At 43.9% G+C, this 23533-nt stretch overlaps 1 protein-coding gene across 1 annotated transcript in view; it reads right to left on the bottom strand.

The window, feature by feature from the left end:
* Positions 1-1166: 1166 nt before the first annotated feature.
* Positions 1167-23533, bottom strand: part of LOC139410847 (rasGAP-activating-like protein 1) — a 36159-nt gene continuing 13792 nt past the window's right edge. Inside the window, exons 11-21 of the mRNA XM_071156420.1 lie at positions 21164-21228; positions 20798-20910; positions 16318-16510; positions 16016-16153; positions 15357-15495; positions 10510-10685; positions 7430-7567; positions 7130-7265; positions 1878-1998; positions 1463-1536; positions 1167-1315 (exon numbers count right to left, since the gene is read on the bottom strand). Coding sequence (XP_071012521.1) covers positions 1167-1315; positions 1463-1536; positions 1878-1998; positions 7130-7265; positions 7430-7567; positions 10510-10685; positions 15357-15495; positions 16016-16153; positions 16318-16510; positions 20798-20910; positions 21164-21228 — 1442 coding nt within the window. The remainder of the gene's footprint in view (positions 1316-1462; positions 1537-1877; positions 1999-7129; positions 7266-7429; positions 7568-10509; positions 10686-15356; positions 15496-16015; positions 16154-16317; positions 16511-20797; positions 20911-21163; positions 21229-23533) is intronic.

Here is a 23533-nt window from a genome sequence, read left to right as displayed (position 1 = left end):
CTTCTATGGAGGTCCCTCCGTGCACCCTCTGTGACTTCTATGGAGGTCCCTCCGTGCACCCTCTGTGACTTCTATGGAGGTCCCTCCGTGCACCCTCTGTGACTTCTATGGAGGTCCCTCCGTGCACCCTCTGTGACTTCTATGGAGGTCCCTCCGTGCACCCTCTGTGACTTCTATGGAGGTCCCTCCGTGCACCCTCTGTGACTTCGAGGACGTTTTTTACCTACTTAACCCCAACATTTCTCCACATATTCACCATCATTGTAAAGCCCTAGTTATTGTTGCTCTGAAAATGTAATTTCTGAAGATGATTATTTATTAGTGTTACCCATAGATAGGCTAGAAATGTTGTAACAACAAATACATACAAATGGGAAGCCTGTATTCAATTGCCACTCCCTGTTCCATTCCCCCTGTCAAAAGGGGATTTATGAAATTCGCAACCCTGTTACTTTATTTGACATTTAAAAGGCACTTACTATAGTAATTGTTTTAATTGAACCTCTTGAGATGGGAAAACGTGTGCTCTTTATGACAGAATGCTAAAATGAGGTGAAATCCAAAGTTTTTTTTTTTTTTTTACCAAGTTACACTTCTTAAAAGGCACCGAATTGCTGGAACGACCCATATAATGATTTGAATATAAACAAAATTCTTCACATTTAACAGACGCTGGATGCAGGGCATGCACTGCATTCCTTGATAGCCATACAATAATACAGTACCACGGAATGACACACTCCATGCGTGCCCCTGCTTCAGCTCAGTTCCACATAACAGTTTGTTTCCTGCTCAATCAATAAGAACCCAAGCTTTGGGAGAGTAGCAGAAGTTTATGTGGCAGTTCATCTGAATGCAAGACCTGTGGCAATCAGTTATTTCACTAGATAAATTCTCCGCCACAGCTGAAAACCAGTGTGTGTGATATCAAACATCCCAGGAAAAGGATGTTACAGAATGGGTATCCTCTTCATTCTGGCTTATGAAGAAGTGATCTGGATGAGAAGAGAGTTCCTCTAGACATCACATGTAACAGACAACATGACAGGGAGCAGGGAGAGGCTGCCTTCCTTCTGTGGTCGCTTAGTTTTCCTACTCCATTGAGTCTGATACAGGACGCTGCTCTCCCCTTCAGACCCGGGCTCAGGCCCCAGGGAAGGCCCAATCTAGGGGGTCAGGATGAGGCTACCAGCCTCCACTCTTTCCTGCCGCTGGAAGGTGGCATGGGCCTGCTCCAGATCCAGAACCACTCCAAGTAGCCGAACCGCTGCAGCTTGCCTGTGCTTCAGGAGCTCCACGCTACAGTCTGCTCCATCTAGGGGAGAGAGAGAGAGAGATTTGAAGCAACGTGAATGCTTTAAATGACAGTACAAATGTCTAGGGAACCAACCTCTCTGACAGCTAAGGTGTTAAAACTGATCGAACTGCATATTAAAAAGGCACTGCTTTGACAGTCTCTCACCAGGGAGCAGCCCAGAGTTCACTCTATTCTCTTCCTCTGTGGTCATCTCAGCCTCCACCTCCACATACTGTTTCCTGTTAGCACACAGCACAGGACAGCACAGGGCACAGCACAGCACACTCACATTAACACACTGATCAACATGTTTATCAATGTTAGACAGTGTGTAACAAAGTATGAAAGCATTGTGTGAGAGAGGCAGAACATAATCCACACTGATGTGTTCCTGAGTGACAGGCTATATTCTAATGAATAAGAGTAGTCCTAGTGTTACAATGTAGACCCCTTATGACAAGTAAATGAACTGCACCCTGTCTGTCTGTCTGTCTGTCTGTCTGTCTGTCTGTCTGTCTGTCTGTCTGAGAAGGTTTATCATAGCCTCCAAATGTCTCATGTCAAAGTGTATTCCACTGACCTGAGCTTGTCTCTTCCCTGAAGAAGCTGTTTGTAGATGGTCTGGGTCTCTGCGTCTGGATCTAATGGGTCACTCCAGTCGCCCAGAGTCACTGCAGAGTGAGTGCGACTGCAACCTGAAGCTGAACAAAAGAGAGGGGCCATACAGTGTATTCACTTTTCTAATTTCATATATAAAATGTTTCACCTTTATTTAACCAGGTAGATCAGTTGAGAACAAGTTCTCATTTACAACTGCGACCTGGCCAAGATAAAGCAAAGCAGTGTGACAAAAACAACAACACAGAGTTACACATAAACAAACGTACAGTCAATAACACAACAGAACAGATATGTACAGTGTGTGCAAATTTAGAAGAGTAGGCAGGTAAGGCAATAAATAGGCCATAGAGGTGAAATAATTACAATTTAGCATTAACACTGGAGTGATAGATGTGCAGATGATGATGTTCAAGTAGAGGGTGCAAAAGAGCAAGAGGATAAGTAACAATATGGGAATGAGGTAGTTCGGTGTGCTATTTACAAATTGGCTGTGTACAGGTACAGTGATCGGTAAGCTACTCTGACAGCTGATGCTTAAAGTTAGAGAGGGAGATATAAGACTCTCCAGCTTCAGTGATTTTTGCAATTCATTCAAGTCATTGGCAGCAGAGAACTGGAAGGAAAGGCGGCCAAAGTAAGTGTTGGCTTTGAGGATGACCAGTGAAATATACCTGCTGGAGCGCGTCCTATGGGTGGGTGCTGCTATGGTGACCAGTGAGCTGAGATAAGGCGGGGCTTTACCTAGCAAAGACTTATAGATGACCTGGTGCCAGTGGGTTTGACGATGAATATGTAGTGAGGGCCAGCCAACGACAGCGTACAGGTCACAGTGGTGGGTAGTATATGGGGCTTTGGTGACAAAACTGATGGAACTGTGATAGACTGCATCCAGTTTGCTGAGTAGAGTGTTGGAGGCTATTTTGTAAATTACATCGCCGAAGTCGAGGATCAGTAGGATAGTCAGTTTTACGAGGGTATGTTTGGAAGCATGAGGGAAGGATGCTTTGTTGCGAAATAGAAAGCCGATTCTAGATTTAATTTTGGATTGGAATGCTTAATGTGAGTCTGGAAGGAGAGTTTATCGTCTAACCAGACACCTAGGTATTTGTAGTTGTTCACATATTCTAAGTCAGAACCGTCCAGAGTAGTGATGCTAGTTGGGCGGGCGGCTGCGGGCAACAATTGGTTGAAGAATATGCATTTAGTTTTACGAGCATTTAAAAGCAGTTGGAAGCCACGAAAGGAGTGTTGTATGGCATATGGATCGTTTGGAGGTTTGTTAACACAGTGTCCAAAAAAGGGCCAGATGTAAACAGAATGGTGTCGTCTGCGTAGAGGTGGATCAGACAATCACAAGCAGCAAGAGCGACATTATTGAGATATACAGAGAAAAGTATCGGCCCGAGAATTGAACCCTGTGGCACCCCCACAGAGACTTCCAAAGGTCCGGACAACAGGCCCTCCGATTTGACACACTGAACTCTATCTGAGAAGTAGTTGATGAACCAGGCGAGGCAGTCATTTGAGAAACCAAGGATATTGAGTCTGCCGATAAGAATGCGGTGATTGACAAGAGTCGAAAGCCTTGGCCAGGTCGATGAAAACGGCTGCACAGTACTGTCTTTTATCAATGCCGGTTATGATATCGTTTAGGACCTTGAGCGTGGCTGAGGTGCACCCATGACCAGCTCAGAAACCAGATTGGATAGTGGAGAAGGTACGGTGGGATTCTAAATGGTTGGTGATCTGTTTATTAACTTGGCTTTCAAAGATTTTAGAAAGGCAGGGCAGGATGGATATTGGTCTATAACAGTTTGGTTCTAGAGTGTCACCCCCTTTGAAGATGGGGATTACCGCGGCATCTTTCTGATCTTTGGGGATCTCAGACGATACGAAAAAGAGGTTGAACGGGCTAGTAATTGGGGTTGCAACAATTCCAGGGGATAGTTTTAGAAAGAGAGGGTCCATATTGTCTACGCTAGCTGATTTGTAGGGATCCAGATTTTGCAGCTCTTTCAGAATAACAGCTGTCTGGATTTGGGTGAAGGAGAAGCGGGGGGGGGGGGGGGGCTGCAGGGGGTTCTTATCGGTGGTGACAGGAGGTGCTCATATTCTCCATGGACTTTACAGTGTCCCAAAACTTTTGGGAATTAGTGCTACAGGATGCAAATTTCTGTTTGAAAAAGCTAGCCTTAGCTGACTGAGTACAGTGCCTTGCGAAAGTATTCGGCCCCCTTGAACTTTGCGACCTTTTGCCACATTTCAGGCTTCAAACATAAAGATATAAAACTGTTTTTTTTTTGCGAAGAATCAACAACAAGTGGGACACAATCATGAAGTGGAACGACATTTATTGGATATTTCAAACTTTTTTAACAAATCAAAAACTGAAATATTGGGCGTGCAAAATTATTCAGTCCCCTTAAGTTAATACTTTGTAGCGCCACCTTTTGCTGCGATTACAGCTGTAAGTCGCTTGGGGTATGTCTCTATCAGTTTTGCACATCGAGAGACTGACATTTTTTCCCATTCCTCCTTGCAAAACAGCTCGAGCTCAGTGAGGTTGGATGGAGAGCATTTGTGAACAGCAGTTTTCAGTTCTTTCCACAGATTCTCGATTGGATTCAGGTCTGGACTTTGACTTGGCCATTCTAACACCTGGATATGTTTATTTTTGAACCATTCCATTGTAGATTTTGCTTTAGGTTTTGGATCATTGTCTTGTTGGAAGACAAATCTCCGTCCCAGTCTCAGGTCTTTTGCAGACTCCATCAGGTTTTCTTCCAGAATGGTCCTGTATTTGGCTCCATCCATCTTCCCATCAATTTTAACCATCTTCCCTGTCCCTGCTGAAGAAAAGCAGGCCCAAACCATGATGTTGCCACCACAATGTTTGACAGTGGGGATGGTGTGTTCAGTGTGATGAGCTGTGTTGCTTTTACGCCAAACATAACGTTTTGCATTGTTGCCAAAAAGTTCAATTTTTGTTTCATCTGACCAGAGCACCTTCTTCCACATGTTTGGTGTGTCTCCCAGGTGGCTTGTGGCAAACTTTAAACGACACTTTTTATGGATATCTTTAAGAAATGGCTTTCTTCTTGCCACTCTTCCATAAAGACTAGATTTGTGCAATATACGACTGATTGTTGTCCTATGGACAGAGTCTCCCACCTCAGCTGTAGATCTCTGCAGTTCATCCAGAGTGATCATGGGCCTCTTGGCTGCATCTCTGATCAGTCTTCTCCTTGTATGAGCTGAAAGTTTAGAGGGACGGCCAGGTCTTGGTAGATTTGCAGTGGTCTGATACTCCTTCCATTTCAATATTATCACTTGCACAGTGCTCCTTGGGATGTTTAAAGCTTGGGAAATATTTTTGTATCCAAATCCGGCTTTAAACTTCTTCACAACAGTATCTCGGACCTGCCTGGTGTGTTCCTTGTTCTTCATGATGCTCTCTGCGCTTTTAACGGACCTCTGAGTCTATCACAGTGCAGGTGCATTTATACGGAGACTTGATTACACACAGGTGGATTGTATTTATCATCATTAGTCATTTAGGTCAACATTGGATCATTCAGAGATCCTCACTGAACTTCTGGAGAGAGTTTGCTGTACTGAAAGTAAAGGGGCTGAATAATTTTGCACGCCCAATTTTTCAGTTTTTGATTTGTTAAAAAAGTTTGAAATATCCAATAAATGTCGTTCCACTTCATGATTGTGTCCCACTTGTTGTTGATTCTTCACAAAAAAATACAGTTTTATATCTTTATGTTTGAAGCCTGAAATGTGGCAAAAGGTCGCAAAGATCAAGGGGGCCGAATACTTTCGCAAGGCACTGTATATTGGTTCCTGACTTCCCTGAAAAGTTGCATATCACGGGGGCTATTCAATGCTAATGCAGAATGCCACAGGATGTTTTTGTGCTGGTCAAAGGCAGTCAAGTCTGAGGTGAACCAAGGGCTATATCTGTTCTTAGTTCTCCATTTTTTGAATGGGGCATGCTTATTTAAGATGGTGAGGAAAGCACTTTTAAAGAGCAACCAGGCATCCTCTACTGATGGGATGAGGTCAATATCCTTCCAGGATACCCGGGCCAGGTCGATTAGAAAGGCCTGCTTGCTGAAGTGTTTTAGGGAGCATTTGACAGTGATGAGGGGTAGTCGTTTGACCGCGGACCCATTACACATGCAGGCAATGAGGCAGTGATCGCTGAGATCCTGGTTGAAGACAGCAGAGTTGTATTTAGAGGGCAAGGTTGTCAGGATGATATCTAAGAGGGTGCCCATGGTTACGGATTTAGGGTTGTACCTGGTAGGTTCCTTAATAATTTGTGTGAGATTGAGGGCATCTAGTTTAGATTGTAGGATGGCCGGGGTGTTAAGCATATCCCAGTTTAGGTCACCTAACAGTACGAACTCTGAAGATAGACCGGGGGCAATTAAAACACATATGGTGTCCAGGGCACAGCTGGGGGCTGAAGGGGGTCTATAACAAGTGGCAACGGTGAGAGACTTGTTTCTGGAAAGGTGGATTTTAAAAGTAGAAGACAAAACTGTTTGGGCACAGACCCGGATAGCATGACAGAACTCTGCAGGCTATCTCTGCAGTAGATTGCAACTCCGCCCCGTTTGGCAGTTCTATCTTGTCGGAAGATGTTATATTTAGGGATGGAAATTTCAGGATTTTTGGTGGCCTTCCTAAGCCAGGATTCAGACATGACTAGGAAATCAGGGTTGGTGGAGTGTGCTAAAGCAGTGAATAAAACAAACTTAGGGAGGAGGCTTCTAATGTTAACATGCCTGAAACCAAGGCTTTTATGGTTACAGAAGTCAACAAATGAGAGCGCCTGGGGAATGGGAGTGGTGCTGGGGGCTGCAGGGTTAACCTCTACATCACCAGAGGAACAGAGGAGGAGTAGGATAAGAGTACGGTAGAGACTATAAGAACTGGTCGTCTAGTGCGTTCAGAACAGAGAGTAAAAGTAGCAGATTTCTGGGCTCGGAAGAATAGATTCAAGGCATAATGTACAGACAAGGGTATGGTAATCTGTCTGTGAGATTCTAAGTCTCAGTGAGCAAATAAATATGTGCTGGTGTTAATAGTGCACATAAATGTGAGATAAAAAGATAATTATGAAGTGTTAAGGAAGCACTAACATGTTAAGTGTGGTACTTCAACAAAGATTCCTACATAAGTCAATGTTTTAATTACTTGCGCGATCAGCCTGTAGGCAGCAGGTCCACTTGCCACTTCGGTACACCCCTGGGTGGAAGGAGGGCAGCATGCGCCTGTTGTAGATACTGGCCTTCCTGATGGCTGACAGCCACTGGTTCAACTCATTCACATTCTGCAGACACAGACAGAGAGACACAACACTCAGGTCAGTCCCAGCATACGCACAAACCACAGAGAACAGTGATGAAAAGAAAGCACCACAAAGTCAACCCAGTCAAGGGTCAGTAGTGCTGTGGTCAGTAATAGTGTGGTCAGTGACTGGAGGTCTGTCAATACCTTGCACTGGGTATAGATGGTGTGCATCTGTCCATCGTTGTCCTTGGTGACGACCTGCAACACATGCTGCTGTTGGAAGGCATTCTCATCCACTCTCTCCACAGCACACACACACTGGATGGGGATGGAGGAGCGCACCTGCAGGATGCACAGATAACACAGTATCAGTATGCACACTAGAGGTCGACCAATTAATCGGAATGGCCGATTAATTAGGGCCGATTTCAAGTTTTCAGAACAATTGGAAATCGTTATTTATGGAGGTCGATTTTGCCGATTAACAAAAATATACAGATTTTTTTACACCTTTATTTAACTAGGCAAGTCAGTTAAGAACACATTCTTATTTTCAATGACGGCCTAGGAACGGTGGGTTAACTGCCTTGTTCAGGGGCAGAACGACAGATTTTTACCCTGTCAGCTAAGGGATTCAATCTTGCAACCTTACGGTTAACTAGTCCAACGCTCTAACCACCTGCCTCACGAGGAGCCTGCCTGTTACGCGAATGCAGTAAGAAGCCAAGGTAAGTTTCTAGCTAGCATTAAACTTATCTTATAAAAAACAATCAATCATAATCACTAGTTACATGGTTGATGATATTACTAGTTTATCTAGCGTGTCCTATGTTGCATATAATTGATGCGGTGCGCATTCGTGAAAAAGGGCTGTCGTTGCTCCAACGTGTACCTAACCATAAACATCAATGCCTTTCTTAAAATCAATACACAGAAGTAAATATTTTTAAACCTGCATATTTAGCTAAAATAAATCAAGGTTAGCAGGCAATATTGACCAGGTGAAATTGTGTCACTTCTCTTGCGTTCATTGCATACAGAGTCAGGGTATATGCAACAGTTTGGGCCGCCTGGCTCTTTGCGAACTAATTTGCCAGAATTTTACAATTATGACATAACATTGAAGGTTGTGCAATGTAACAGCAATATTTAGACTTATGGATGCCACCCGTTAGATAAAATACGGAACAGTTCCGTATTTCACTGAAATAATAAACTTGTTTTCGAAATTATAGTTTCCGGATTCGACCATATTAATGACCTGTGTGTTATTATGTTATAACTAAGTCTATGCTTTTATAGAGCAGTCTGACTGAGCGATGGTAGGCACCAGCAGGCTCGTATTTCTGTGTGTTATTATGTAATAATTAAGTCTATGATTTGATAGAGCAGTCTGACTGAGCGATGGTAGGCACCAGCAGGCTCGTATTTCTGTGTGTTATTATGTTATAACTAAGTCTATGATTTGATAGAGCAGTCTGACTGAGCGATGGTAGACACCAGCAGGCCGGTAAGCATTCCTTCAAACAGCACTTTTGTGCGTTTTGCCAGCAGCTCCTCGCAATGCTTCAAGCATTGCGCTGTTTATGACTTCAAGCCTATCAACTCCCGAGATTAGGCTGGTGTAACCGATGTGAAATGGCTAGCTAGTTAGCAGGGAGTGCGCTAATAGCGTTTCAAACGTCACTCCCTCTGAGACTTGGAGTAGTTGTTCCCCTGGCTCTGCATGGGTAACGCTGCTTCGAGGGTGGCTCTTGTCAATGTGTTCCTGGTTCGAGCCCAGGTAGCGGCAAGGAGAGGGATGGACGCTATACTGTTACACTGGCAATACTTAAGTGCCTATAAGAACATCCAATAGTCAAAGGTATATGAAATACAAATTGTATAGAGAGAAATGGTCCTATAATTCCTATAATAACTACAACCTAAAACTTCTTACCTGGGAATATTGAAGACTCATGTTAAAAGGAACCACCAGCTTTCATATGTTCTCATGTTCTGAGCAAGGAACTTAAAAGTTAGCTTTCTTACATGGCACATATTGCACTTTTACTTTCTTCTCCAACACTTTGCTTTTGCATTATTTAAACCAAATTGAACATGTTTCATTATTTATTTGAGGCTAAATTGATTTTATTGAAGTATTATATTAAGTTATAAGTCTTCATTCAGTATTGTTGTAATTGTCATTATTACAAAAAAAGAAAAGAAATTGGCTGATTAATCGGTATCGGCTTTTTTGGTCCTCCAATAATCTGTGTCGAAAAATCATAATCGGTCTAACTCTAAAGCACACAGCTCCATGTTGCACTCCTGTATTACTCTTTGTAGGCAATTTTCTGATGCAGGCAAATAAACATCAAAGGAATCATTCAGTTATCAGCTATTCCTCAGGGGAGTTTAGGCCCGGCTTCAAGTGCCACCCTTATGGGTACAGTAGATAGAGTATGTCTGCTTTCATCCTTCCTCTACTTTTTATTGAGCATTAAGCAATTCAAGACCATTTCACAAAGAAAAAGGACTGAAGAGAAAAGAGTGGTGGAGAGATGGAGAAGAAAGTGGGAGAGAGCAGGGCGGCAGGAGAAAAATGTCAGAAAGGCTGCTTTAATGTACAGGTATAAATCAGCCGCTTCCATGGGAAGCCTGCCTCACTCAGGCTAGAGCACAGTGGGAGGGGATATGGTCCACAGTTGGATTTGCAATGTTAGTATGAATATCCACAGCCTTCAATGAACCTAGCATTTATTCCAGCCACACAAAGGAAGAAGTCCGCTCAAAGAGAACCCTCTTTCACTGGCCTATTCTCCACATCTCTCTTCCTCTGACCCCCCCCCCTATTTCTATCCCTCTCTTTCGTGCCCCCCCCCCCCCTCTCTCATTCTCTTTCTCGCTCGCTCTCTGCCCCTCTCTCTTCCTTCCCCTTCTACCCCCTATCATTCTCTCTCCCTAATCCCCACTCCTGTCTTGGACTGGCTAGGCAAATGAGAGAAGCTCATTATCAAAAGACTGGGCATCACATGATAATAGCCTCCCTACTAATGATGTTCTCATACAGAGAGAAACACAAATAAGGGTGTTTCAAATGCTTTTTTTTATGAGGCAGGATGACGATCAAACACCCTTTGAAGGGTACAGGAGCCAATTCATCACCAGAGGAAATGGTGTTACCTTGTTATAATGAGTTACTTTCAGAGGACTTAATGTTTTCTTGTTTGTCTTTATCTGATGTAAAAGAATGGAGGAATTGCTGGTTATGGGTAGGATTGTGTATGTATGGGTCAGACCTGCCAGGGATCCGGGGTCTTGGCATAGGACAGTGTCTCACTGCTCAGCCAGAAGTATCGCTTCTTGAAGGAAAAGCGGGACAGAAGCTGGGGGCTTTCGGCCTTGTGCTTCTGGAGATAGCCCTCCTTCACTGTCACTGAGGGCAGGAACACAGCCCTCTGGGGCACCTCTGACACTGCAGACAGACAGAGGGAGAAAGAGAAAAGAGAGGGGAAGGAGAGGAAGAAAAAGATGGAACAGGAACAGGGATGGAGGGGAAGAGAGTGAGAGAAAGGAAGCGAGAAATAAGATGGGTGAAAAGGGGAGCACAGAAACAGTGATGGAGGGGAAGAGAGTGAGAGAAAGGAAGAGAGAAATAAGATGGGTGAAAAGGGGAGCACAGAAAGAGAAGTTCTACGTTTTATCGATATGTCCACAAGGTAGAGCTGTAGCAGTACAGTTATGGTTAATGTGTACATATTGTTGAATTACATTACAGCACATGATGCATTATCTCGTTGTACATCATTGTTTGTGTCATCTTGCCTCCCTTGTCACCCTTGTGTTCAGCACACCCGTGTTCATTTTGTCAAAAATAGTGATAAAAATGCTTGGACTGAAACAGGTGCTGGTACTCATGTTGGGTACCGGTACTGTTCATATTTAGGTGCAGGAGCTCCACAATACTATTGAGCTAATATTATATTAGGTGAAACAGGAGCTCGAGCAGTAGAACATTTGAGGTGCAGGTGCCAGATGTGAACACGCACACACTCAATTCTTCATTGCTGCGACTTGCTTGCTAGTTGAGATTTCTGCTCTTCACTCCGTTGTCAGTTTAGCCTTACATTTCACTGATCTTAGTAACACATATAATTTTTTATTTGTGTCCTTCAAGGCAGCCATCAATAATCATGTTACTCTGCATTTCATTATTTATTTTTTTGGCGGTTTGATCGCGGGGTAGGCAACAGTAATGTCTGCAGTTTTCAGGTTGGCTATTTGTTTCAAATGTATTAGTCTATCAATAAATATCTTTGCCAAAATTCGTCATCTCTCCCATGTTTTATTCGACTAGTAGTTGTTCTGAAATGTTTAATGCTTGCCTACATTTTACTCCCTCCTCTATGTTTAATATAACACACACATTCATTATTAATTCCGGTTGCCTATCCTGACGTGAAGTTGGTTCTGTAGAAAGTATTTGACTCTGATGTGTGCCACAGAAAGTGTTTGAGTCTGATGTGTGCCACAGAAAGTATTTGAGTCTGATGTGTGCCACAGAAAGTATTTGACTCTGATGTGTGCCACAGAAAGTGTTTGAGTCTGATGTGTGCCACAGAAAGTATTTGAGTCTGATGTGTGCCACAGAAAGTATTTGAGTCTGATGTGTGCCACAGAAAGTATTTGAGTCTGATGTGTGCCACAGAAAGTATTTGACTCTGATGTGTGCCACAGAAAGTATTTGACTCTGATGTGTGCCACAGAAAGTATTTGACTCTGATGTGTGCCACAGAAAGTATTTGACTCTGATGTGTGCCACAGAAAGTATTTGACTCTGATGTGTGCCACAGAAAGTATTTGACTCTGATGTGTGCCACAGAAAGTATTTGATTCTTGTCAGAAAGTTAATTAAGGAAATTAGAAGGGGGAGGGTTCGGCAAGGCCATTTTCTTGCCTTATGAAATGTAGGCAAGCAATAAACATTTCAGAACTACAAGTTGAATAAGACATGGGATAGATGACGAATTTTGGCAAAGATATTTATTTATAGAGTAATACACTTGGAACAAAGACTATTACTGACTAAATATACACAGAATAAACTATAACTATTTTTTTTCTTCAGTTGACTAAAATGAGACGAGACAAAAATATCTCTGTGACTAAAATCTGACTCCTAAGTGGACTGGACAATAATCTTTGGAGAAATTGAGAGCTTTTCAGTGATAAGCACAATGAATATTAGCAGCACAGATGCGCCGCGCAGTTCTGTTCAACAATGGGAGGACGCACCACACTCCGTCCGCACACATCAGCTGCTTAGGAGCAAGCGATGTGTGGGAAGACAGGCAGACAGGCTCTGCTCCTGCTCCGATTATACACATCGCGCAGGCGACTCTCTTGCTTCCCTATAGATAACTAGTCACCACCAGCCTTCTAGTCAGCTACCCATTGCCTGGTTGGGAAAAGCTGCTTTAAGTGAGGGTTGAACATATGCTTGGCCTATCATGAGGGTGTCTGTGTGTGTTAGAAGTAACATTAGCGGAAAGGCTATGGCTAACCTTGGGTATAGGCAGTTATCATGAGTTGTGGGGGACACATATAGAACGTGGTGTAGCAAAACAGACTGTCTTTTGTTAGAACTCAAACTTAGCAATAATAGGAACCAGATGTGTGATAACGGTATCTAGCACATAGATATTCTACACAGCAACAGTTACATCTATCAACTGGAGCGTCAAGAGGCTGGGACCAGCCTGTGTGCCAACGATAGGCTGAGTAAGTTTAAACCACACTTGGTCTCTACTCTGACAGGCCAGCTCGGAAGCAGGAACTACTTCTGTCAGAGTATTAAAGAAGATACCGTTAGGGTGTTGTCCAGTTCTCTGTTTGCCCTGCGAGGTGTGACAGAGAGCCCGTATATACGAAATCCGCATTTACCATTTATTGCTTGAGTTAAATAAATACTTGAAGGAAAATTGATGACTCTGAATTACACTTTATCCCGATACCAGATTAGATTGACACAACCCTTTACATTTAAGAAATTAAAAACCACACTGGGTTTAATAGTAAAACAAGTCTATGTTTTTCTATCCGTTGAGTAAGCTCAACCCTCCCACTTTCCCCACTGCATTTCATAGCCAGGTTCTGTAACCAACGTAGCAAAGTCTCCCTCTTTTCCTCAGAGAAAGCGGCTTGATTCTAGCCCTTACCATTCAAACGATATGACCCATAATATCAACGCTATGATTTTTTTCTTTCTATGGTGCATTGGAGAGCCGTATTTGACATCCATTAAGCACATCGCAGGCTGTTCTAAACGAGGCTACTTCCGGACCGGACTGTTAATCATTTGTTTAGGCTACACCTTGTTCAGTCATGTTACCTCATTAGCTAGCTATAGCCAACCTGGGACACGTTCAGCAGGACTCAACCTTTTGGAACGTTCAGGTATCGTATCTCTATGTAGAACAAACATGCCTCTAATATGTTGAATATGGAATAACTCTATTCATGGGTTCTATCTGGCCCTGTAACATTACTAGTAGCCTATATGCAAACATTTGGAGGCACAGAAAGAAAAGGGATAGCAAACAATTGATTGACTAAATTCCTCTTGCCACTACACTATATCTGACTGGGTAAATAACTTTATTTAGATTTAATGTTGACCCAGTGACTCAAACCTGAACACATGATCCAGGACTCGAGCACTGGGACTTGGACTTAGGGATTTAGGGACTTCGGGAGCACAGGCGTCTTGAGACTTGATTCGGACTTGAGGTTCAGTGACTACTACATCACTGGGCAAAACAGTCATTATCTCCCATTTTACTTTTGGACACCAATGTGGCTGCAGTGCCTGTGGAACCTTGATAACAATGGCAATGACGTGACTGAATGACGGAGGTGCAACCCATCCGGACAAAGGTGCAACCCTTCGGCAATACTTTGCGGAACCATCTGGTGATTGTGCAACTCTTTTTCTGCGCTTGCTTGTGTCTGTTTGTTTTGTATGTAATGTGCAATATCTATTTACTATGAATTATTTCATACAGTATTTCTGCTGTTGGGAAGAGAATAGGAAGTTATGCAGAAAAAACATGTTGGTAGGACAAGGCTATGTATGTTTTTGCCGCTATAGGTTGAGGCAAATGTGTTGTGACTAAAATTAAAGGGCATTTTGTTGAATAAAATGGCCCACTATTTTAGTCATTTTAACAATAACTAATAACTAACAATAACAATTATTCAAATGACAAAAATGTGACTTAATGATATTTTAGTCAAAATGACTAAGACTAGACTAAATCTAAAACAGAGTGCCAAAATGAACACGGGCACACCCTCAGACAGATGGAACGATATAAATCCAATCCTGCATAACACATTCACATCAAGTGTATTAAATGTCAAAGTGGCCTTTGAGGGAGAGCCCAGTGGCTGAGATGACATGGAGATTGGAATATGATATTCCAGAGGGATAAGATGGATCACAACAACAGACTCGCTGACAAGCGACGATGAGAAAAGGGCATAGGTGTGCTATGTATACAGTGTGGTGTGTAGGGGTGGCGAGGGCTCCACAGTTCAACGCGCAGCCCACCGCTCTCCATTTTAGTCCCAGTATCAGCTCCCAGCTGCCTATTAATATTTCACCACTGGGTTTATTGTATCTATTGATACCAGCAATAACTGGCCTTGCCATATTGGCACGGTTAGCCTGCCAGGATAGGAGCCCAGCCAAGCTCTGCTCCCCCCCTCCCCCCAGTGGCTCTACCTTATCGCTGATCTCTACGGTTATCTGCTTGCTCTTCAGCAGGCTACTGATACATTACTACTAGGGCCTAGAGTTTCCCCCTGGTAAGGTGACATGGTGAGGAAAAACTCCAGGTCTTATGGGGACGCAGGTAGTCTAGTGGTTAGAGCATTGGGCCAGTAACCGAAATGTTGATAAATCAAATCCCCGAGCTGACAAGGTAAAAATCTGTCATGCTGCCCCTGAACAAGGCAGTTAACCCACTGTTCCTAGGCCGTCATTGTAAATAAGAATTTGTTCTTAACTGACTTGCCTAGTTAAATAAAGGTACAAAAAATGCATTACTGAATAAACAGTGAGTGTCCTGCTGGTGCTTCTTACCGCTATCAATGTCGATGAGCTTGTCCAGGAAGTCTTTAACAGAGGCCACGCTATAAAGGATGATGGGATGCAAGGGCTCCATCCACAGCTCCTTACCGTGGCCCAGCTGCAAACCCAGGTTCCCCACACTCTGCACTGCCTGGCGCATAGAGAAACACAGCCATGTTCACCCACCACTCTCTACTGTAACCATAACTTACCATCTGTGTCAAATGGGCAGGGAGTGCCGTTATCAATTCTGATATTAAATGAGCAACACAGTATCATCAGGATGTGCTTATGGTTCCTGTAACAGACTACTACACCCCTCTCTCTCTCTATGTGTCTCTGAGTAACATCAAACATCCCAGTGAGCAGGCTTGCTGTGAGGCCCTCTTTGTCCTGCCCACACCTGGCATGGGAACCTCTCTGAAGGACCCCTCTCTGAAGCTCTGCTTTGAACCCAAGCCTGGCCGCACACAGATGTAAAAATAGACCATTATATGTAGAGGACCCATAGCAACAGGACTTCAGCACCACGGACAGCAACTCTATTCTCCACAGCTGTTTCACTGTGCGGGACTGTGTGGCACTGTTGTAGGATAAAAACTGTTTGTGCATGTGTGTGCGTATGCGTGTGTGTGTGTCCGTATGAGTGTGTGCGTGCAAGGGCACAGTACCTTGGCCAGTAGTAACAGTGTCCTGCTGGTGCGTGTATCTGCATGCTGGTCCCTCAGGTGAAAGAGCTTGGGTGTGAGGATAGCAGGGGCAAGGAAACGCAGGAAGAAAAACCCACTGATGGCCAGATACTTCACATCCTAAGGGGAGAGGGCCAGGAGGGAAGGTGTGCAACAGAGATGAATAAAATAAATGCACTGACAACATCCCCATGTCTATTCACTATCCAGCAATGAAAACACGTCTTCATCTAGGTGACCTTTGTAGCTGAATTTGACCCTTGACCTCTGGGTTTGAAACAGACCTCATTTTCTGACTCAGGGAACTGCTCCTCCACCCTCTTGTGCAGCTGTTTGAAGGCCACCCTCATGACAGGTGGACACTGGGTAACTGACCCAATGATGGACTCCACAATGTTAGACAGATAGCCCTGCAGCATCTCCACACTGCTCTCCCTCACCTCAGCCTCAGACACCGCACCTTTAAATGAGATACGCCTCCAGAGAGAGAGGGGTCAGTGTTACATTGAAATGAAATGTATACTGACAATTCAAAAGAGCTCTGAAACACAATGGCCTGCGGGAACCATACTGTGAACTTTGCTTTGTACAGACAGCATTGTCACTAATTATGAAGTCTGTGCACTGGCCAAATCAATACATCAACATCTATCAAATCAAATAACATGTTATTGATCACATACACATGGTTAGCAGATGTTATTGCGAGTGTAGCGAAATGCTTGTGCTTCTAGATCCGACAGTGCAGCAGTAACTAACAGGTAATATCTAATAATTCCACAACAAAACCTAAAACACACAATCTTGTAAAGGAATGGGATAAGAATATATAAGTATAAAATATATGGATGAGCAGTGACAGAGCAGCTAAAATGCAATAGATAGTAAGAATAGATAGTGAAGGATACAGTATACAGTATATACATATGAGATGAGTAATGTGAGATATGTAAACATTCTTAAAATGGCATTATTAAAGTGACTAGTGTTCCATTTTTTTAAGTAGCCAATGATATCAGTCTGTAGGAAGGCAGCCGCCTCTCTGTGCCAGTGGTGGCTGTTTAACAATCTGATGTCCTTGAGATAGAAGCTGTTTTTCAATATCTCTGTCCCAGCTTTGATGCACCTGTACTGACCTCGCCTTCTGGATGGAAGCTGGGTGAACAGGCAGTGGCTCGGATGGTTATTGTCCTTGATGATCTTTTTTTCCTTCCTGTGACATCGGGTGTTGTAGGTGTCCTGGAGGGCAGGTAGTTTTCCCCTGGTGATGCGTTGTGCAGACCGCACCACACTCTGGAAAGCGCTGCGGTTGTGGGCGGTGCAGTTGCTGTACCAGGCGGTGATACTGCCCGACAGGATGCTCTCAATTGTGCACCTGCAAAAGTTAGTGAGGGTTTTCGGTGACAAGCCACATTTTTTCAGCCTCCTGAAGTTGCGCATTCTTCGCAAAACACTGTCTGTTTGCGTTGACCATTTCAGTTTGTCGGTGATATGTACATCGAGGAACTTAAAACTTTCCACCTTCTCCACTGCTGTCCCATAAATGTGGCTAGAGGAGTGCTACCTTTGATGTTTCCTGAAGTCCACGATCATCTCTTTTGCATTGCTGACATTGAGTGAGAGGTTATTTCCTTGACACCACACTCCGTGGGCCCTCACCTCCTCCCTGTAGGCTGTCTCGTCGTTGTTGGTAATCATGCCTACCACTGTTGTGTCGCCTGCAAACTTGATGATTGAGTTGGAGGCGTGCATGGCCACACAGTCGTGAGTGAACAGGGAATACAGGAGGGGGCTGAGAACGCACCCTTGTGGGGCCCCAGTGTTGAGGATCAGCGGAGTGGAGATGTTGTTTCCTACTTTCACCACCTGGGGGCGGCCCGTCAGGAAGTCTAGGACCCAGTTGCACAGGGCGGGGTCGAGACCCAGGGTCTTGAGCTTAATGAAGAGTTTGGAGGGTACTATAGTGTTGAATGCTGAGCTGTAGTCAATGAACAGCATGCTTACATAGGTATTCCTCTTGTCCAGATGGGATAGGGCAGTGTGCAGTGTGATGGTGATTGCATCGTCTGTGGACCGATTGGGGGCGGTAAGCAAATTGGACTAAGTCTAGGGTGGCAGGTAGGGTGGAGTTGATATGATCCTTGACTAGTCTCTCAAATCACTTTAAGATGACAGAAGTGTGCTACAGGGCGACAGTAATTTATTTAAGTTACCTTAGCTTTCTTGGGAACAGGAGCAATGGTGGCTATCTTTAAGCATGTGGGGACAGCAGACTGGGATAGGGATGGATTGAACATGTCCGTAAACACACCAGCCAGCTGGTCTGAGAACGCAGCTAGGGATGCCGTCTGGGCCGGCAGCCATGCAAGGGTTAACACGTTTAAATGTTTTACTCACATTGGCCATGGAGGAGAGCCCACAGTTTTTGGTAGCGCGCCGCATCGGTGGCACTGTATTGTCCTCAAAGCGTGCAAAGAAGTTGTTTAATTTGTCGGAAGCAAGACGTCGATGTCCACGACGGGGCTGGTTTTCTTTTTGTAATCTGTGATTGTCTGTAGACCCTGCCACGTGTTTGAGCCGTTGAATTGCGACTCTTTGTCTCTATACTGACACTTTGCTTGTTTGATTGCCTTATGGAGGGAATAACTACACTGTTTGTATTGGGCCATATTTCCAGTCGCCTTGCCATGATTAAATGCGGTGGTACGTGCTTTCAGTTTTGCACAAACGCTGCCATCAATCCACGGTTTCTGATTAGGGAAGGTTAGGGAAGTTTCTGGTTAGGGAAAGTACAACATCTTCTATACACTTCCTTATAAACTTGCTCACCGAGTCAGAGTATATGTCAATGTTATTTTCTGAGGCTACCCGGAACATATCCCAGTCCACATAATCGAAGCAATCTTGAGCGTGGAATCTGATTGGTCAGACCAGCGTTGGATAGACCTAAGCACGGGCGCTTCCTGCCTATAGGAGGGGAGCAACAAGATGGAGTCACAGTCAGATTTGCCAAAAGAAGGGGCGGGGGAGGGCCTTGTATGCATCGCGGAAGTTAGAGTAGCAACGGTCGAGCGTGTTACTCGCTCGTGTAATGCAATCGATATGCATATAGAATTTAGGTATCCTTGTTCTCAAATTAGCTTTGCTAAAATCCCCAGCTACAAAAAATGCAGCCTCAGAATATATGGTTTCCAGTTTGCATAAAGTCCAGTGAAGTTCCTTGATGGCCGTCTTGGTATCCAATTTCAGGGGGATATACACGGCTGTGACGATAACCGAGGAGAGTTCTCTTGGGAGATAATACTGTCAGCATTTGATTGTGAGGGATTCTACGTCAGGTGAACAAAAGGACTTGAGTTCTTGTATGTTGTTACAATTACACCATGAGACGTTAGTCATGAAACATACACCCCGCCCTTCTTCTTACCGGAGAGATGTTTGTTCCTGTCAGCACGATGCACTGAAAATCCCGTTGGCTGTACAGACTCCGACAGCATGTCCCCAGCTAGCCATATCTCCGTGAAACAGAGTATGTTCCAATCCCGGATATGTCTTTGGAAAGCAACTCTTGCTCTGATTTTGTAGATTTTGTTAACTAGGGACTGGACATCAGCGAGTAATATACTCGGAAGCGGTGGGTGGTGTGCTCCAAAGCCTCACTAAAAGACCGCTCTGGCACCCTCTCCTCCGTTTTGGGTCAGCCTCTGGAATCAGTTCAAATGCCCTGGGGAGGTGCAGACAAAGGATCCGCTTTGGGAATGTCGTATTCCTGGTCGTAGTGCTGGTTGTGCTGGTAAGTTGACGTCTCTGTCACGCCTTGACCATAGAGAACCTTTTTATTGTCTATTTTGGTTAGGTCGGAGTGTGACTAGGGTGGGTAATCTAGGTTGTTTTATTTCTATGTTGGCCTGGTATGGTTCCCAAACAGAGGCAGCTGTTTAGCGTTGTCTCTGATTGGGGATCATATTTAGGCAGCCATTTTCCCACTGGGTTTTTGTGGGATCTTGTTTTGAGTTAGTGCATGTAGCACCTCTGATGTTACGGTTCGTTGTTTGTTTCTTTTTTTGTTTGGAAGTTTCGCTTGAATAAATATGTGGAACTTTAATCACACTGCGCGTTGATCCGTCTCTCCACACAACCGGGACAGTGTCTCTGATATCCGATCGTTCTTCCCAGCTGTATGTAATAACACTTAAGGTTTTCTGGGCTAATAATGTAAGTAAATGTAAATAACACATACAAAAAAATACTTCATCGTTTCCTAAGGACTAGAAGCGAAGCTGCCATCTCTATCGGCGCCATCTTGTCAATCAGGCGCCATCTTGTCAATCAGGTGCCATCTTATACATATCATGTCTCACTAGATCCCTCAGTGTTATTACGTCTGTGGAAACTTGAGCACTAATGTGGTACAGTAGATAGCAGGTTAAGTCTAAGGAGATGTAGGATCAGTCTGTGTAAATGATCAGGTCTGGTCTGGGCAGATATAGGGATGATATATACTGGATATGGGTGGGTGTCAGAGATAGGCATCTCAGGGGATCTCTCTGGTTGCCAGGCAACAAACTTCCCCCATTTTTATATTCCTTTTTCATGTCTTGATGTTGTCGTCTCCAGTCACACTGTGGAGGAGGTGGGGATTATGCTATGATGCAAGTCTCATATACTGTAGATGTTATGGGTTGTTATCCAGGAAACTAGTGTATCTCTGAGGGTGTAAACAATCATCACACCTGTATTTCGACACCAGTATTTTCTGTTTACCTGGTTCTGTTCAGGTCAATTTTACACGGGTCCAGCTCAATGTACTTCTTCTCCTCAAAGATGCGGTTAATGATGGGCTTCAGGACCTCATGAAGGTACAGCATCCCCACAGCCTGCCAGTGCACAATACCTCACATTTAGAAAACATCCATTCAAAGCTATTTTATATATATCCAGTCAGTTTACACCGCTAATGCCAGTTATTCAGAACAACAATGGTTCTTAGATTTAAGTCATTCCCATGTCTTTAGGACTAGGCTATAGTGCTTTACTGTGAGACCGGGAAGAGCAAAGTGAGAATCCAGCTAACACGTTGGATTGACAGAGGGAGCATGCCCAGACAACATGATTAGAATTCCTACTCACCTTCATGAACTGTTCCATGGCCTTAGAAGCTAGAGAGTTGGACCGGAACAGGGTGTTTGGATCCACTGTCAGAGAGATACATTAAAGAGTAGAGGAATGTAGGCTATACATTTCAGGGACATCATATTTCTAAACCACTGTGTATGGGGCCAAGAGGAGTAATAAACCAAATACTGATCTTGGTCAACTAGGGCTACTTCAATACTAGCGCTAATCTAATTTCAAAGAGGACTTTCATTGACCCCATTTGCAACCGAAGTTACCTTTATCCTTGGAGGGAGGAACAATGATGTAGTCATAGTAATATGACCTATTGCCGGGCAAAATGTTTTATACTGAACAAAAATATAAACGCAATGTAAAGATCCCAGAAAATGTCCATAAGCACAAAAAGCTTATTTCTCTCAGATGTTGTGCACACATTTGTTTACAGCCCTGTTAGTGAGCATTTCTCCTTTCCCAAGATAATCCATCCACCTGTCAGGTGTGGCATATCAAGAAGCTGAATAAACAGCATGATCATTACACAGGTGTACCTTGTGAAGGGGACAATAAAAGGCCACTGTTTTGAGGGAGCATGCAATTGGCATGCTGACTGCAGGAATGTCCAGCAGAGTTGTTGCCAAATAATTGATTGTTAATTTCTCTACCATAAGTCGCCTTCAACATCATTTTAGAGAATTTGGAAGTACGTCCAACCGACCTCACAACGCAGATCACATGTAACCACGTCAGCCCAGGACCTCCACATCCGGTTCTTCACCTGCGGGATTGTCTGAGACCATTCACCTGGACTGCTGATGAAAGTGTGGTATGCACAACCAAATAATTTCTGCACAAACTGTCAGCTCATCTGCGTGCTCGTTGTTCTCACCAGGGTCTTGACCTGACTGCAGTTTGGCGTCGTAACTGACTTCAGTGGGGAAATGCTCACCTTCGATGGCCACTGGCACACAGGAGAAGTGTGCTCTTCACGGATGAATCCTGGTTTCAACTGTACTGGGCAGATGGCAGACAGCATATATGGCGTTGGGTAGTTTGCTGATGTCAACGTTGTGAACAGAGCGCCCCATGATGGCGGTAGGGGTATGGTATCAGCAGGCATAAGCTACGAACAATGAACATAATTGCATTTTATCGATGGCAATTTGAATAGACAGAGATTCCAAATCCTGAGCCCCATTGTCGTGCCATTCATCCGCCACCATCACTTCATGTTTCAGCATAGTAATGCACATCCCCCATGTCGCAAGGATCTGTAAGCAATTCCTGGAAGCTGAATATGTCCCAGTTCTTCCATGGTCTGCATACTCACCAGACATGTCACCCATTGAGCACGTTTGGGATGCTCTGGATCAATGTGTACGACAGTGTGTTCCAGTTCCCGCCAATATCCAGATACTTCACACAGCCATTGTAGAGGAGTGGGACAGCATTCCACAGGCCACAATCAACAGCATGATCAACTCTATGCAAAGGAGATGTGTCGTGCTGCATGAGGCAAATGGTGGTCACACCAGATACTGACTGGTTTTCTGATCCATGCCCCTACCCTTTTAAGCGATTTGTGACCAACAGATGAATATCTGTATTCCCTGTCATGTGAAATCCATTGATTAGGGCCTAATGAATTTATTTAAATTGACTGATATTCTTACATGAACTGTAACAATAGTAAAATCTTTGAAATTGTTGCATATTGTGTAAATATTTTTGATCAGTGTAGCTGTAGGCCAGAAGCTCATTTGTGAGAAGAGAAGAGCTGCCTGCTCTTTTATGATATTAAAAAGGATGTTAAAAGTTTGTTCCACCACACTTCAGCATAAATTCATTTCTAGTTTTTTTTCTTACATATTTTTCTGTCACATTTTTCTACTCCCCAATATCTATTTTGATCTTATGATCAGCGAGCTCCATTTTTAGATCGTGTGGAGTTGCTATGGAAACTTTGCTTGTTATCACAAGCCACACTAACAGAAAGTGAAAAAAAAAGAAGAGCACAACTAAACTCCTTATGACTTAGCCTGGGGACCCGAGTGGAGACAGGAACATAATTAATGAACACCCAGAATTTGTCAAACAACTGTAAGGATGAATAATTGCTGGAGGTCTGATTAATATAATGCTGCACGCCTACACAGACAGACTGACCGTGGCTACTGCTGCGATTAGAGAGAGAGCGTCAAATCAGAGTTAAATACCAGCATTGCTTAGAGCCTCTGCAGGATACGCAGGAACAAGAGCAGGTGATCAACTGGGCTCTTTTTTAATCTGCCTAGCACATATACACTCAAAGTTCCTTCCAACACTGTCCACTACCTTAATCTACACACTGTCTGGTTGTTCACAGCTGCAAGATCCTTCCAACAC

The sequence above is a fragment of the Oncorhynchus clarkii genome, chromosome 6 (assembly GCF_045791955.1).
Source record: "Oncorhynchus clarkii lewisi isolate Uvic-CL-2024 chromosome 6, UVic_Ocla_1.0, whole genome shotgun sequence".
Taxonomy (NCBI): domain Eukaryota; kingdom Metazoa; phylum Chordata; class Actinopteri; order Salmoniformes; family Salmonidae; genus Oncorhynchus; species Oncorhynchus clarkii.
Note: the sequence above shows the minus strand (reverse complement) of the source record. Positions and strands in the feature narration are given on the sequence as shown.